At 43.7% G+C, this 16724-nt stretch overlaps 2 protein-coding genes across 2 annotated transcripts; both read left to right on the forward strand.

Annotated features, from left to right (window-relative positions):
• Window positions 1-921: 921 nt before the first annotated feature.
• LOC133889219 (uncharacterized) lies at window positions 922-2471 on the forward strand. The gene has a single exon (XM_062329712.1). The coding sequence runs from the start codon at window positions 1262-1264 to the stop codon at window positions 1970-1972; it is 711 nt and encodes a 236-aa protein (XP_062185696.1). The 5' UTR covers window positions 922-1261; the 3' UTR covers window positions 1973-2471.
• Window positions 2472-14388: 11917 nt separating this feature from the next.
• Window positions 14389-15744, forward strand: LOC133917815 (uncharacterized). Its single transcript, XM_062361659.1, has one exon. It carries the CDS (start codon window positions 14536-14538, stop codon window positions 15466-15468), a length of 933 nt encoding a protein of 310 aa, XP_062217643.1. The 5' UTR covers window positions 14389-14535; the 3' UTR covers window positions 15469-15744.
• The last annotated feature ends 980 nt before the right edge of the window (window positions 15745-16724 follow it).

The raw sequence follows: 16724 nt of genomic DNA on the forward strand, positions 1-16724 counted from the left end.
TAGCTAATAATAGCTCTTTCAAAATATTTAATTTATAAACATTAAAATCATGTGTAAACAAAATTAATATATTCTATAAATATATTCTAATAAAAAAGAGTAATTAAAGTTATACAGTAAAGATCATATTTTATCTAAAAAATATTTCTTCGGACTCATCCTCCCATACTAAACCAACTAGAGGAGGAAAAAAGATTCGGAAAAAGAGAGAGAAATGGAACGAGACCTATGGCATTATTAATTTGCACTTGTCCTTGTCACCATCTGATGCGGTACTTGGCACCAGAAATCGATCCATCCATCCATCACCAAGGGGGATTCATGCAGCCGGGCCCCACGCCTTAGAGTTGGGGCACACCTCTGCCAAGTTTTAAGTAAACGTACCCAAAGCCCGGCAATTATGCCAGGCCGGGCCCGCCCTGCGTCAGGCAGGAATCGGGCCGGCGGGAGATCCATCAATCCATGCCTCGCCACGCCATTGTTGCCTCGCCAGGATAGCCGGGCGCTGATGAGAGCTACAGTTCCCGGCTGTACCCGTCCGACGTGTCCGTACAGTGCCTGGACCTGGACCAGGACCAGGACGTAGAAGCCCCCGGCCCGGCGGCCCCTCGACGCAGAGCGGAGCGAGCGCGTACGTGCCGTGCCCTCCAAACGCAGAGGAGAGCAGGGTGAACCGGCGGCCACTGTAGCTCTTGCAGTCGTCCTGGCACCACTAGGCTGGGTTGCTATCTAATATCTATCGCGTGCTGTGATTAGGCTCCTGGAATATGACTTGGATTTTAGTGGTTTTCTTACTTACAGTGGCTATGTATTAGTAGCGCTGTGTTGCCGTTTGGTTTCAAGAGCTTTCTTGTTGTACATAGGACCATTTTGGCAGGAGTTCCGTCTTGGCCTTGGCGGTCTGGTCTGGTCTACTCGAGCCATGCCACTAGTCGATGCCTCGCCATCGGCCAAAACCTTCTATTTATGGTGGGGTCTGCACATTGCTCGCATGTGTCCGTGCCCAACGCTCAATTCACGGCATGGTGTGGCTGCGTTCCCAGTCCGCCACTGTGCTCAGAAAACGACACATTTTTGCTTCGCGCGCCGGTCCACCACTCTACTTACATTACTGCCTCCGTTTACTCGTCGGCTAGAGGCGGCCCCTCTCCCTGCGAAACCGGCAAGGGAAACCCCGTTGCGAATTGTGATGCGGTGAAGCCATGGCCGTCTGGCCCATTTGTCCAGTCGTCCTTCAGCTCACGGCTCACTCCTCCCCGCGATGGACAGGCTGCAGCGGCGGCATGAGGAACTGACGGCCGCGCGCTCCGGGGGACGCCGCGGCGGCGACGGCGGTGGCACGATGGCGGAGAGCCGGCGCGGGCGGTTCTACTACCACGACGGGCACGGCGACGGAGGCGGGCCCACCGCGGCGGCGGTCCCGGTGGTGGACCAGGCGGACTGCACGGCGCAGTCCTGCCGGTCGTGCGTGGCGGTGACGCTGGCGGACGTCATCGCGCTGGGTTGCTGCCCGTGCGCGGTGGTCAGCCTGCTGGGGCTGGCGTTCGTCAAGGCCCCGCTGGCCGTGGCGCGCCGCTGCCTGCGGCGGCTGCGGCGGCGGCAGGGCGACCTGCGGCATAAGAAGCGGGTGCGCGACATGGACCCCGCCGCCAAGGCCAAGTGCCGCGCGGGCGGCCGCGGCCACTGGGTGCCCGAGGCGGACGCCGACGCGGCGTTGAAAGGCGAGGAGGTCTTGGAGACGGACGCTCGCGGCGCGGCGGCGAGGCGGGCGAGCAGCTCGTCGTCAGGCAGGCTCGACGCGGAAAAGGTGTGGATGGAGATGTACCGGGTGGGGCACTGGGGCTTCGGCCGCCTGTCCATCTCCGTGACCGTGAACCCACCCCCGCCCGTGGGAGCCGGCAACATGGCCAACGGCCGCAACGCCGACGGAGACGGCTGTAGAAAGGATGCGGACCTGCGGTGTGAGTCGTGACTGGCGAAGCCGCCCGTGCCGTCCGATACACTGCTGCGGCCCGCTCTTTTTCCTTTTCTGAAAGGTTTGCCGCTGCACGGCGGCGGCTACTGTTTGGTGTACGCCGCCGGGCCGTGCCAATGCCATGGTCCGAGGGGCACCGGCCGGTGGATGTCTGGGAGAAGCGCCATGATTGGAGGTGGTAATGGCGATTGCTGCTTGATGCGCAGCGTGTGCCGCGCAGCCCCAACCAGAGGAAGGCCTTCCTTCTTCTGCTCGGTGGCCAGCTCGTTTCCAACTGGCTCTGTTCCTTGCCAAAAAAAAAATTCGTCCTGTCTTATCTTCTTTTGGTTTTGGGGAGCTCGACCTGTATTTTTACAAGCTGTACATAATTTGAGCGGTCGAATTCTCCCAGGTTGCTGTTTTTGGCGATCTCTGTACATTCTTGTTTTCCTTTTTCCCGGAAAAAAATTGTACATCGTTGGCTCGAATCGTCCGTGTCTCAGACGGATCGCTGAAAGAAACCGTGTGACTACTATCACTCACACAATGGCTGGAAGCCTGGAACCTGCAACTCTGCCGGCATTTGTATTTTACCAACAGCAATCTGGAGGCCGCTAATGGGTGACGGAATGCTGGTAAATTTCCAACCGGAGGCTGGTAAATCCGAGGCGAGGTGCGTGCACCATTCGGCGAAACTTCGTCGTATTCAAACACTCGTGTTCTAAACGGGTGCGTGTTTGTTTCGTATCTCGTTTATACTGTTGGACAAATATCATCCCTTCAAAATCAAGAAATATTTATATTTTTTAAAAAAGAAGATGAGCAAGTATAACTATCAATAACCACAGTTGTTATCATGAAGGCTACAGCAACAAACAAATTTTGGAAATCGAACAACGCAACAACAGCTCGTAAACATTTGACGACGCGGCACCTCGCCACACTCGACGACAATCGTGTGACCATGCATGCGTGTGGTGTGAAAGCATTTGTCGATTGCAAATAACTAGTATCTTGCTAACTTGCACCTACTGGTCCTCTTTGACTGTACGGTTATCTGAGCCATTATTATTTTCTGTCCAATAAAACTAAAATGATCTTCAAAACAAATTATTGCCTTCTTGATATTTATGTGACAGTTGGAGGTTATATGTGTCACTTTTAACCATGCACAAGTGTCACACATGTGCTTATAGATTCCATATTTGAAAGCAAACTGCAGTTTATAAGTGTACAATCACCTATTACAATTATATATAATTAAAGTAATAACTAATATGATTATTTATTTTTGGGTAAGTTATTATATGCTTAGATGGTTTTAAAATATATAAAGAAGAAAAATAAATTGTATAATAGTCACGAGAAAAAAAATAATAACACAACTAATCTTTCGTTCCGAACTGTCTAATCTCTTATTCGTTTAACAAATTCCTGTATAGCTTCAGAGATGTTGTCTTTAGGGAGCTACAACTCCAAAAAAATTTAAAGCCGGTCGTCTTTAGCTTTAGAAATTTTTGAAGCTGCAGCGCAGATTAAAGGTCTTTAGTTTAGCAATTTGTTTCTTATTTTGAAATAAAAACAGATATTTAAACTATTTTATTTTATCCTACAAACTCTAAGTCTTACATGAATCTTGAGCTCTATCAAATAGTACTTAGATTAATTCCTATTGTATTTTAGTAGGACAACAAGAACTTTTTTCTTAATTCATATCTATCTTAATGTGCATTATATATCATTATAATTGTCAAAAAAAAAATACACAATCAGATAACCAGTTGCTTAATATAAACCATAATGCCATTAAAAACATTCATAATACAAATCAATGGTTATAGTTGTTGACCATTTCACACGTACATGAAGTTAGTAAAAAAAATCTCATCGCAAACCAACAAAAGAATAAATTATTATATCTACATGAATAATCTAATTAGTTGAAACAATATTGAGTAGGTTGCGTCGAGCTGATCCGAGGAGGCGGTCGGCGATAAAAAGGCAGCATCGCGCCGATCCCGGGCTCCTGCTGCGGGAGCTCGAAGCTCGGGGTGAGTATGCATCGCGCCGTGAGGAGAGTGCAACCGTGATGGATTGCACGAGCCACGACATGGCAATAGAGTCCTGACGCGGCCATGCAGCCAAGTTGCCCCAACGATCCGTCACTGTCCAACGTGGACGACGACAATGCCGACCAGGATCGGAGGACGATGATGCCGCCGTTTTTATTCCTTCGGATTTGAGCACGACGCTGCCACCTTGATTCCTCAGGATCCGGGCGCTGCGCTCCACGGTGCTCGAGCCCGCCGTCGGAGGGGGAAGACGTGTGGAAGGGACGGGCGGAGGAGGAAAGAAGCAGGGAAGGAAGGTAAGGATAGCTGATCGTGGCTGTAACGTGGGGATGGTGGATGGAATAGACATAAACAATTGAGAGGGGTGAAGACGAGAATCAATTTTAATGGTGGATTATTTAATTGTGTAAGATGTATGGTGAAAATTGTTTGAATCTATTTTATACAAAATATAAATATAGATAAAGAATGAGTAAAAATATGACAAAAAATAAAAATTGCACCATGTATTTGATTTACTTAAATCATATACACAGTTTCGATTAAAAAAATCTCATTCTCCACGTATTGTCTTGTGCATGATCCACGGGGATTCATAAATTAATTGTTGTTTTATATGCATGGGATTTGTGCTTGTTTATTAGGATGCAAAAGAAAAGCGACGTGTAAGTCCAAAATAAGATTTCATTTCTAGGGCAATCACAAATTAATTGTATGACACCTGGCGCACAAAAAAATATAATTATACTTGCTCCGTACTTCACACTAATTCATATTTAATCACTCGAAAAAATATGAAAGCAAATTAATACTCCATCTATTTTCTTAAATTGTACCTTTATTATTTCATTATTTTATTTTCTATATATTTTATTCATGGAATTATGTTTAGTGTATAATGTGGGATACATGATAATTCAGTCTCCTTATGCGGTCTATTGTACTTAATTATTCATAAAAAAATCAGGAAGCAATATTGTTTGGATGCTATGTGTGTTCGGTTTGCGGCACACAAATGTCAAAATACACCAGACTATATTCCTAGCAAAATGAAATAAAATATATCATTTTCTAAAATCTAGTAACATTGATCGTAACTTTCTTCTTTCTAAAATCTAGTAACATTGACCAGAATGCTATTATGTTTGCTGCGTAGATTGAACTAGAATGAGATGAATTATCGGATGAAGGGAGACGACTAGTATACAAGGCAAGTAATGAGTGATTTATAGTATTTTTAAGAAAAATAGGGTTCAGTTTTGTATGGTGACTATTTAATCGATGTGGATAGATAGTGAAGATCATTCGGATCTGACACAACTTGTGAATTATATAAGAGTATAAATTATTATATTCTATCCAATATAACTAAATGCTCTTCATAACAAATTATTGCCTTGTTGCTATTTATGTGACAATTCAAGTAAATTGGATCAAATGACCGAAACTGTATTTACTTTATTTTCGAGCTGACGAACAAAACATGATAGGCCCTACTTCTTTCTCTTTTTAAAATCTCAGTACAACATTTAGACGTGCGTACACACTCACACTATTATATATTTACACAACTCATATTGAAGAATGAAGATACAAAACTTAGAGGATTGACAAAGTCACCACAAACACTATTAAAAAAATCTATCTTAATATGACACAAAAGAAACAAACATGATATTTGATTCCTCATACTCATGGCAAAAAATACAATCACCTTCACTAGCCATCTACGGCTTATTACTTTTTTTTTTTCCTTTTCTGTTTGACTACTATCTCACGAGTGCTAATGTCGTCTTCACGCACAACAGCACCACGTCATCTTTTTGTCTTTCCTATTTCTACTTCCTCTTCGCCATCCCCACTATTCACTCTCTTCGGTCAGTGACCGACACCAGCACACCAGCTGTTTTGTCTCGCGTATGCTATAAGCTATGACGAGCCGCCGAGAGTCTGCGATACCTCTTTCGCCACCAAAGGACAATATCGGTGACAACATTGAGAGTCTGTGCTCGAGCAGTAGGTGAAGAAGAGGAAGAATTAATAGGCTTAGCGCCTGATCGCGACTAGATCCAACAACTTCGATATACAGTCCCCAGCAGATGGGTGCTTCAAATAAAGGCTTAATTTGATTTGAAACTCGAAAGCTCTCCTTTTCTTTTGGTTGAAAGCTTTTGAATTCCGATTGAAAAGGATCTAAATTGAACGTTCTACAATGAAGTTCAGAGTTCTTCGATCGAAAGTTTCCCGATGAACTTGAAGAAGTCCAAAAGTTGACCTTGAAACTTCCCTTGTGTTGGAAGTTTTGTGTTAGTAGTTGAAAGAAGGGATTTCAATTTTATTTTATAATTTTTTTTTCACCGGCGAAAAGACTGTGAAATTTTGATCGTTTTTCGTCCACTATTCTATAGGCCTAGCAGGTCGGTAAAAGAAAAAATTCAAAATAAGATATTTTATTCTCTTATGAATATCCTAAAATTCATAAAATTTTATCAAAATTTCGACGAAATCTTAATCACTAGTTGAAAGTTCCTTAGATCTCGAAACTTTCCTCTCCTTTTAGTTGAAATTTCCGGCACTTATAAATTATTGATCGGTGTAATATATACATCGGTATAATATATACGGTTGGAGTAATTATACTCCAGGGATTGCAAATACCTATACGGTAAGAGGTCATTTGTAGAGGTCACCAATTATTCTCTCAGATATATGTAGGAAGAAGAGGTATTTGGAAAGAGAGGTCAGCTGTTGACGAGAATATGCGTGAACATCACTCCTTGGACACGGGTTTCACAAAATCGTACTATAATTATTTTTTCCATCAAATTTTTATAGTTTGCTAGCTATAATTATAAGGGGTCAAACGCTTAAAACAATTTATTATATTATTGTTTTAGGAGAAAAAAGAATTATCATGTTTGTTCTTAAAGTCATGAAATTACTACGTTAACCGAAAAAATGATAGTCTACTGACTCTACTCATTGTTATAAATATCTAACGTCCAGATTAAACTAAAGAGCTTATATCAAATATGTTAATAAATAACTAAATTCGGTACAAAGAGTTCATATCAAATACGATTAACAAATACCAAAAAATTCGAAAAACAAAGAATCCATATCAAATACGATTTAAAAATACCTAAATCTGATATTAAAAATTATGGAAAATCAGTAATTCAATTTTAACATGGTTTGTGAACCAAAATATCTAAATAAAGAGTTCGAACAAGTTAAAACTATAATTTTGTTTGGACTGCCTAAACCTGATGTACGATTTTAATAATTGATCAATATATATATGAATCAAACTAATACGTATATAAGATTCGGTACAAATTTAAAACATAAATATTTTTATTTTTCCTAACATAATTTTTATTTTTCTTTTAATTTTATATATTTTGTAATTAAATGACACTAAACTCGTAAAAAACTAAAAAAATAATTTTAAATTAAAAATTATCATAACAAAATATTACAACTAGGTTAGCTATACTATTAACAAAGACCACGACAATTGGTAGGTATTGTTGCAGCAACCACTATGCGCGAGTCGCGATTAACCGTGCATTGTTTCTAAATCTGGCCCTGGGCCGGAGGCATTGTACAGTACTGCTGCCCATCAGAGGCGAGGTGCTAGAACGTCAGTCAGTGCACTATGTCTTGACTTTGCAGGCTTTTTGAGAAGCTGAAACTGAGGGCCGTGATGGCTGGCCCATCGCACGGAAGAGACGAGAATTTTTATATTTTTTATTTTTTTAACATTTTTTAAGAATATACAACCGTTTTAAAAAAATCAAAATTTAACCTACCGTCACTCGTTCAATATACTAGAATTTATTCTCACTCGTTGAACAGATAAATTTTGTGAGTTCTAACGATCAACGAATTAAATAACCGGAGAGAGAAATATCTCGTTTGTTCAACGAGTGAGATCAAGTTCTCGCCCACTAAACGGGCGAGACCTTTGTGACGTCTCCACTGCATGGGCCAATCCAAAAGGTCTTATTCGTTGAGGAGGTGAGATATTTTGGGTATTAAATCGGTGAAGTTCTGCTGGAGAAAAGATATATATATATATATTTTTTATTTTTACAAATCCGGTAAGATAGTTAATAGTGTTAGGTTTTGACAGAGGTTAGATGTTAGATTTAGAATTCTTTTATAAATCTAGTGGGATAGTCATTACACGTAGGTTAGAGTGTATAGCTAGTTTTAGAATTAGAGTTTGATATAGTTTAGCAATTAAATCCTTTATACGTATATTTTTGTAATTAGATGTAGTATTTAGACATGTTAGGTTTTAAATGTAGGTTTTAGGCATAGTATAGTCATAACTGATGTGGTAGATGTAGAATTTAGAGGTGTTTGATGTATGACCTGGGAATATTTTGTTGCAGTATAGATTACATATTGGACTATGTTTATAACGAATCTTTCATTGTAAATGTAGTTTTACATAATTATTTATGTTCTGTTTAAATAGTATTGGGGTTTTTTATCAATGGTTGTCTAGTATGTCGGATATGTGATGGTTTATAATTTTTTATGGAGACAGTAAAATATTATATGATCCGGAAGAGGTAGTATTGTCCGTATTTTAGTCAATGGACAAGAGTATCTACATGCCTATGCACAAAAGTATCGGACACTTGTGTGCCTGGTTAATGCAGGGTTTCAAAATAAGCCCCGAGATTCGAGATATGACTATTAGCATTGTGGACAACCGTTACAAATAATGTGTGTACTGGAAGGTATTCCCGCTCTGGAAAGATGAAGTATGGAAGAGGTACATGCAGAATATTGTGCACAGAGGTTGACCTCCTATGTTATTTGTGCAATGGAAGAATAAGGAGACAGTTGGGGAGATGCAGTGTGAGGGGTACGCGGAGGAGGAAGAGTACGAGGAGGATGTTGATCCGGATGGTGCATATTCACTGGATTATTTGAATGAGCCTACTGGCGAGGCAGATGAGTGGGAATGAATCCCTTCTCTAATTGAACATATGAAGCCAGATGATCGTGAGGTTAATGAATCCCCTGAGTATGACATCTTGGATGATAAGGATGATGCTCCGATTTCCGTGGACTGGGGTAATCCCAACTTTAACAACTTTGTGGTGAATGAGAGAAATCAAGTGACCTAGGAGTATATGTAGAATGAGGTAACTTAATGTGTTAGGTATCCTACCATCAAGCCATGAAGGATGTTATGATTCAATGGGTGATATTGCTTTGACGACAGTTTTATGTTGTCAAGTAAAGCAAGAATGAATATGATGTTAAGTGCATGAATGTGGGTTGCCCGTGACGAGTGCATGACTTCAAGGGGGAGTGGGTTGACTATTGGGATGTGTCAATTTTGGTCGAGCACATTTGCATGAAGGACAACTTGAGCCCAGCCATAGAAATATAACCTCATCCATTGTCGTCAATGTGATGTACATCCAGATTGTGAACAACCTAAACTACGAACTAGGGTCCATAATCAGGCAAATTGAGGAGGAGTACAAGTACACTATCAGCTAAAACAAGGTATACAGGGCGAAGAGGAAGGCAATAGAGATGAGATTCAGGACTTACAAATTGTCGTGTGAGAATCGACCACATCTGTTGTACGTCTTTGCTCGAAGGAACACGGGGACGTATTACGATATTGATAAGTACTAATTGTTGTCCAAACCTAGCAAATACGTCCTGAAGTGATGCTTATTCACAATAGGGGCATATATCGAAGCTTTCAAGTATTGTCGGTCTATCTTGTGCATCAACGACACTTTCCTTACCAACAAGTTCACGAGATAGATCCTAACTGCTATTAGGGTTGATGAGAACAATCAAATTCTACCATTGGCATTCGCATTTGTGAAGGGTGAGAACAACAACAATTGGTATTGGTTCATGTACCATATGAGGATAATATTTATTTGTTCTTGGCCAAACATGTGCATTATAAATGACCGGTATGCTGGGATGCTCAAGGCAATTATGGATCTGTAAAATGGAATGAGCAATGACTTTATTGGACCTATGTGACTAGATCTTCTGAGTAGGTGGTGGATGAGATATTTAGGTGCAAACTTCTTCTGCCAATTCAAAAACAAGAACCTTATGAACATGTTCAAGCGGTTGTACGGTTAGAACCAACAGTGGAAGTTTGATGCTCTTTAGAAGACACTGGATGAGCTGACGGTGGAGCAAACACAGGAGCGTGCAGGGAGGCCCATGAGGGGGCCGAAGGATGAACCAATACCTCTTGAGTTGGTATCACACGGAGGACTGGACCATCTATGAGGCTATTTAGCGAGTGGATTGAGAATGAACCGAAGGAGAAGTTGACTCTTCTCTATGACATAAATAAGCCTAGGTACGGTATTATGACTATAAATTTAACAGAGGTTTATAACTAGATGATGAAATATGTGAGGGGGTTATCGTTGGTGGGGACTATAGAGTTCATACTTCATGGGATATACAAGTATTTCAGAGACTGCAATGCAGTAGCGAACATGATGCTGAATAATGCTAGTATGATTTATGCGACAAAGATGACTAAGTACATTAAAGACAAGGCAGAGAAGGCAAAGATGCACCGAGTAAAGATCATGGGAACTGCATAGCACAGATACAAAATTCTATGCAGAGACAAAGGAAGGAGAGGGGGCAAGCGTGAGAGAGTTATCCATGAGTGCACCATCTTCGATGATAGGTGTTTGCACCTGCTGCAAGCTAATGCTACTGCAGAAGCTTTGCTCCCATGTAATTGTCGCGTGTGCTGTGACGGGTATGAGGATTCGAAGGTAAGTTTCTGACTACTTCAAGAAGGAAGCTTTATTCGACATCTGGAACCATGAGGTTTACAGTTTTAGGATGTATGGTTATTTTACGAAGGAACCTAAGCCCGATTGTATGTTCATCCCTGATCCTGACAAGATGAAGCAGAAGAAGGGACGACGCAGGACTACGAGGCTCCGTAATAATATGGATGAAGCAAAAGCTGGGCGTTGCGTAAAATTATGCAGTAAGTGCAACAGAACACAACACACTTACATGAAAAATAATACACGTCAAATACGAAATTAAATCCTCAGCCCGTAAGATTACATCGATATTACTCTGAGTTGTTCCTCCGACCCGCCATACGAGACAGGATATAGCTTCTTCTGGCATTTATGGCTTTTAGTAACATGCAGGTTCCTCCACAATACGTGTGCGGTGTACTGGCTATGCTGGATCTATGGCACATGGAATGGCATAAGGGTACGTATGCAACAACCCCTACCCCTATGGATGCAACTTTCAAGAGATCCGCTAGGAATGTCTGGATGAGAAGTATTTATTTTTTCTACCTATCCAGTAGATATTTTCTTGCACTCGACAAACTGTCTTTCTATAAGGCATGCTTCGATTAGCGATGGAGTACTGCATGCCACTGTAACTTATTATAGAATGTGTACGAGTCCGTGCATATTGCTTTATGTACTATACCACAGACAGACAATGCATGCGTATGATGACCCTTATTTATGATGTATTTTACTTTCTTCAATAAAATGACTAGATTTTATCATTGTACCACTACTTTTTTTCTAAGCCTAATGCTTCATAGGATTTCCTACTTTCCATGCAAAGGCAATAATAACTCATTGTTGAACTTTTGCAGAATGAAATGACCACATCAAGTAATAATTTTCACAGGGAATCTCTGGCAAGCATCAATACTATAGCTTTTCTAGCTTTTACAGTGAATCCTAACGCTCTAACCCCCATGCAAGCCCATACACTCAGTCCATGCATCAGCCCCCAGCCACTATAAATAACCCCACCATCATCCAGTCATACACCACACTTCCTCAGCTCTCTTAACTACAATATCTTCCTCAACTCCACCAAGCTCACCCAAAAAATATTAGGAGATTTTTATCCCTAGGGGGGTCGAACCACTGATGTGCTTCTGTGGTGACCCTTATAGGCTTCACGAGTCCCAGTACATCCCCTACACATTTGACATACGCTTCTTCATGTGTGCCAACTACGAGTATGACAAGTCTCAACATGGATCGTACAAGTACCCACCGGTATAGCGATATAGATAACTCATATGATATTTTCTATATGATTTCATGCACTATCTTACTAATCTCCCATCTTTTTTTGTCCAACCTCCTTCACTTATTCGTGACTTCATGGAATAGCTCGGCATGAAGCAAAATGAGGAACATAAGCGGTGAGTCGATATGAGTATGCGGTGGAAGAGAGAAGCGTATAAACGCCGGGAGTACGAGCAACGTGGTGGAAGAGAGAAGTGTATAAACACCGGGAGTACGAGCAACAACACGAGGAATTACGACTAAAATGTCAGGAGGAGGAGCTCACGAGGAATACAACAAAGGAGCATGCCGTGGCTGAAGCACGCGAATCGAGAGGGAAAGAAAGCGGTAGAGGGCCCGTCGCACTAAGCCGCAAGGCCTCGAAGCCCTGTGAAATGGAAAATATCCAAGGTGCACTTATTAGGAGCATATGTTGTAACCCATTATTTTTTTTATTCCGTAACAGCGACACGCTATTAGGTTAGTCTTCAGGCATACCGTACATACTAATATTTGTTGTCATCATCTCTTTATGGTTAGGATCTTTTCGCACAACAATGATAAATCTTATGTCACATATAATGTTTGTCAACGTATGTAACCTCTGTGCCAGATTCTATGCTAATAGTACTTCACAACTACAATTGTTTGAAAAATAGATTTTGTATCCTCCCAATATTACTTCACTAAAAAATTACTCATACAATTTTACATCAAATAAATAAGGGGCATTTGCAAATACCTCCCTAAATTTTTATTTTTTGTAAAGATGCCACTCGAATGACAGTTTTAATGGTATTTTTGCAATTTTCTATTGGCAAGCTTACAATAACACCAAGAGTAGTGGTTTCTTTGTAATTATTCTAATAAATAAACAACTGTCGACAAATTTACACCGAACAAAAATTTTCAAAACAATAACCAATATCGATAACTAACATTTCTCGCCGAATAAATGTGCACTATTTTTCAAAATACTATCTACAAAAGGTTAAATTAAAAAATTTATATATGCACATATCACTCGTTCAATAGGCAAGTACAATATGTCACCCGCTGAACGAGTGATATGAAGGTATCGCTCATTCAGAGGGCTAGAACTTGATCTCGCCCACTAAACGAATGAGAATTTCATCTCTTTAGTTTTTTAAATTACTGACTATCAGACCCGTAAGATCTTACCTTTTTAAAGGGTAAAACTTTATTCTCACCTGTTGAATAGATGACGATAAGTTACACTTGTGATTTTTTAAACTGCTATGTATTTTTGAAAATATTAAAAAAATAAAAAAATTAAGAGACGAACTGCATCTCCCTCCGTATTGTCACCTGGACCGGTCCATTCCGAAGGAAACCACGGACGACAGGAAATTGGTCCAGGCAGCATTTCGGGACAGCTAGTTTCGTCTACGAGCCGGAGCTGCAGCTTGGTCCCTCGACCTTTTGCCTGGACTGTTGCCATGCTGCCAGTGACATCCGTCACACACCATTCTACTGTCCCCATTCTGCTAATTAGTACGTAGTGACATTCTCCCGGGCCCAGCCTAGAGAATCTGTCTTGTCACCTACTACTACAATGACCTTGCTCCTTCTGCTGATGCGCGTACTACCATGGTGCCTTCCAAGAGCACGAAGCCGACGGGCCGACGGCACAGGCCAACAGCCCTGCAAACGACGGCCAACCTGTCGGGGTCAGCACGTTCAAGTACAAAAGTTGAGGCGAGCCATCGGCAGCATGCCAACCAAGATTTCATCAAGCATACCCGCGGTCGCGGTGTGCGTGGGTGGGCGAGCTTCCTGATGCTGATCATGCGGCGAGCTCCTGATCCCACACAGTGTTACCCGGAGATCCATAATTTTTTTTCAATCGGACATCCTAAATTTAAGTCGAATTTTATATTTCGCATGTTCAAATGTTTTTTTTTTATCAAACTGAACATCCAATTCCAAATTGAATTTCGATATCATCGGATTGGGCCACCCAAATCAGCAGCCTGCCCGCGCAACTCGCGTGCAGGCGATCTAACGAGCCGAACTACCCTGACCCCCTTCCTCTTCCGCCGCGGTTAGGTTAGCCACGTCCACGTTCCAAGAACAGCCAGAACAAACAAGGTTGCACCAGCCACCACCAAAGCAACAGAAGATTCGGTTAAAGAAGTGGTACGCAGGAGACATGCTTGCACAGTTGCAATGTTGCCCGGAGACGACGGAGTACAGTTTCACTGGGTTCTATTCCCTTCCCTTCTTCTGGGCACCCCATTCCATTCGCGTTTCCCGGCCTCGTAGAACCGCCGCAGCTCCCATCCGTCCCCTGCTCGCCGTACCCTCGCACCGGCACGTGTCCGGTGTCCCGCCCACGAACGTCGGACGTCCTCGTTGCGGCTGAAACTTCCTTCCACTACCACATCACTGACTCATGGTCCCAGCGAGCCCACCAGTCAGCTACACGGAACGCGCACCTTATCTGTCACCCCGTCCTCTCCGACTCCAACCCGCACCTCGCCGCCACCAGCTCGCGCCGAAACAATCCCAGCCAAGCGACGCAGAAGCGGAGCCGCAAGATCAAACCAAACAAATATCTTGGGGGTCCGGGAAAATGAAGGGAGAAGGTTCATCAGCCATGGAGGACAGAGGCCAGGGCCCCGCCGAGAACCTTCCGGAGTCTCCCGCCGTAGAGGACGAAGACGACGGGTTCAGCTTCCCCGTCCCCCCGCTGGCCGCCGACGCGTGCATCGTGCCCGTGTACCCGATCTTCGGCCGTCCGCCGTCCCAGCCGCCGCTGGGGGAAGACGAGCCGGAGCCGGAGACGGCAACCGTGCGGGTGCCGCTGGGTCGGCTCCTGCTGGAGGACCGGGAGTTCTGGGAGCGGCACAAGGACGGCCGATCAGCAACAACAAGGGCGCGGCAGGAGGAGCACGACGAAGCCAGCGCCGGCGGGGACGAGGAGCTGGAGGGGGTGCCGCCGGAGAGCTACTGCCGGTGGGCGCCCGGCGGGCAGTCGGCGCCTGCGTCCCCGCGGCGGTGCGGGAAGAGCGGCTCCACGGGGTCGGTCCTCCGGTGGCGCCGCATCAGCGAGCGCCTCGTCGGGCGGAGCCACAGCGACGGCAAGGAGAAGTTCGTGTTCCTAACCGCCCCGGGCGCGAAGCTTCCTCCTAATAAGGAAGAGGAGGAGGGGGCTGGAAGCAGCAAAGGCCACGCCGACGGCGTAGGCCATCGGTGGAGTTATTACGGCAGAGGAGGCGGCGGCGGCGGCGGCGGCCGACGGCGGTCGTACCTGCCGTACAAGCAAGACCTTGTCGGGCTGTTCGCGAACGTCAGTGGGTTGCGCCGAAGCTATCACCCGTTTTAATGCGCTTCCTCCACGCCGTCCGTACGACATTGCTAGCTTTCTGTGCATACTGGATGTACTATACTCTCCATACTATACTAGTTTTACAAATCGGTGTGCTATCTCTAAATTATTGGCTTGTTTAAATAGGACTGATATAGAATTACCACAATCTCAACAATGGAGATTGGTATCAAAAAAAGAAGAAAAAAAGAGAAGAGGTAATGCATGAGTAGCAGTGTATTACAGTATGTAGTACTGCCACTCATTTGTTCTTTTTACATGCTTATTTCAGAATCCGCGTTCTTTTGGGTTTGTTTATTCGTTTTCACCAATCCGACTCCATATTTCTGTATGCACACAAGATAATTCCAGTATGCTGTTGATAGGCAGGCTAGCATCCGTGTATGTGCCTAAATGTGGTAGTACTGTTGTTGTGGCCCGTTGAATTGGTAGCTTCTGGTTTGTGTCAGCAGCAGCGACGGTTGATTGTAGCATACTTCTTGTTAATGCCGCGAAAGATATGTGTTAAGGCTTCAATATAGATACTGACGATTTCGACGATCTCCACGAAATTCTGTATGCTTCTTCAGATAAAGATTTTAGAGCAGAACAGCTCCCGTTTATGTGCATACAAGTGACACATTTTCTTGAGCACATCACCTGCCACTACATGGTGGTACTACTACAATGGGCAAGAATCTGGCAGCTGTAGCTATCCGGTTGCGGAACACGACATTTTCCTGATGCATCCTTTCCTTTCTTCCCCACCTGGCCACTTTTATTATTATCTGTGTTTGGTTTCTTAGGTGCCTTGGTGGCTGGCTCTGCCGCTGTAAACTCAGTATCAGCAAGGTACACGATACATGCTCTGAACTTATCCTAGCGGTACCGAATCCGGTTCTGTTTCCGTCCAATGTTAACTTGTTAAGGAACAGCAGATACGCACGGCGGGTCCTCGGTTATCTCCTCCATCAGATGTGGAGAGGGACAGCAGGTAACTCGAGCATCAAGAACTCCTTCACCAACTCCTCCGACTCGATCGCTCACGTCTTCCCAAGGCTTGCTCTTTGGAGCTAAGCTTTGGATTGCGTCCGGCATCGTTTCCTCATGACGCCCCATCCATCGAGCCTGTGTTACACGGGGGGCCACGATCGCGACGAGCACCCGAGAGCGACAGCTGCTGCTGCCTTTTCTCAATCAAAGCCAGGCACACGCGTAACAGTGCACTGCACTGCACTGTTTTGTTAGAAGCGCTTCCTTTCGTTCTCAGTTTT

Source organism: Phragmites australis, chromosome 1, assembly GCF_958298935.1.
Source record: "Phragmites australis chromosome 1, lpPhrAust1.1, whole genome shotgun sequence".
In the NCBI taxonomy this organism is placed as follows: Eukaryota; Viridiplantae; Streptophyta; class Magnoliopsida; order Poales; family Poaceae; genus Phragmites; species Phragmites australis.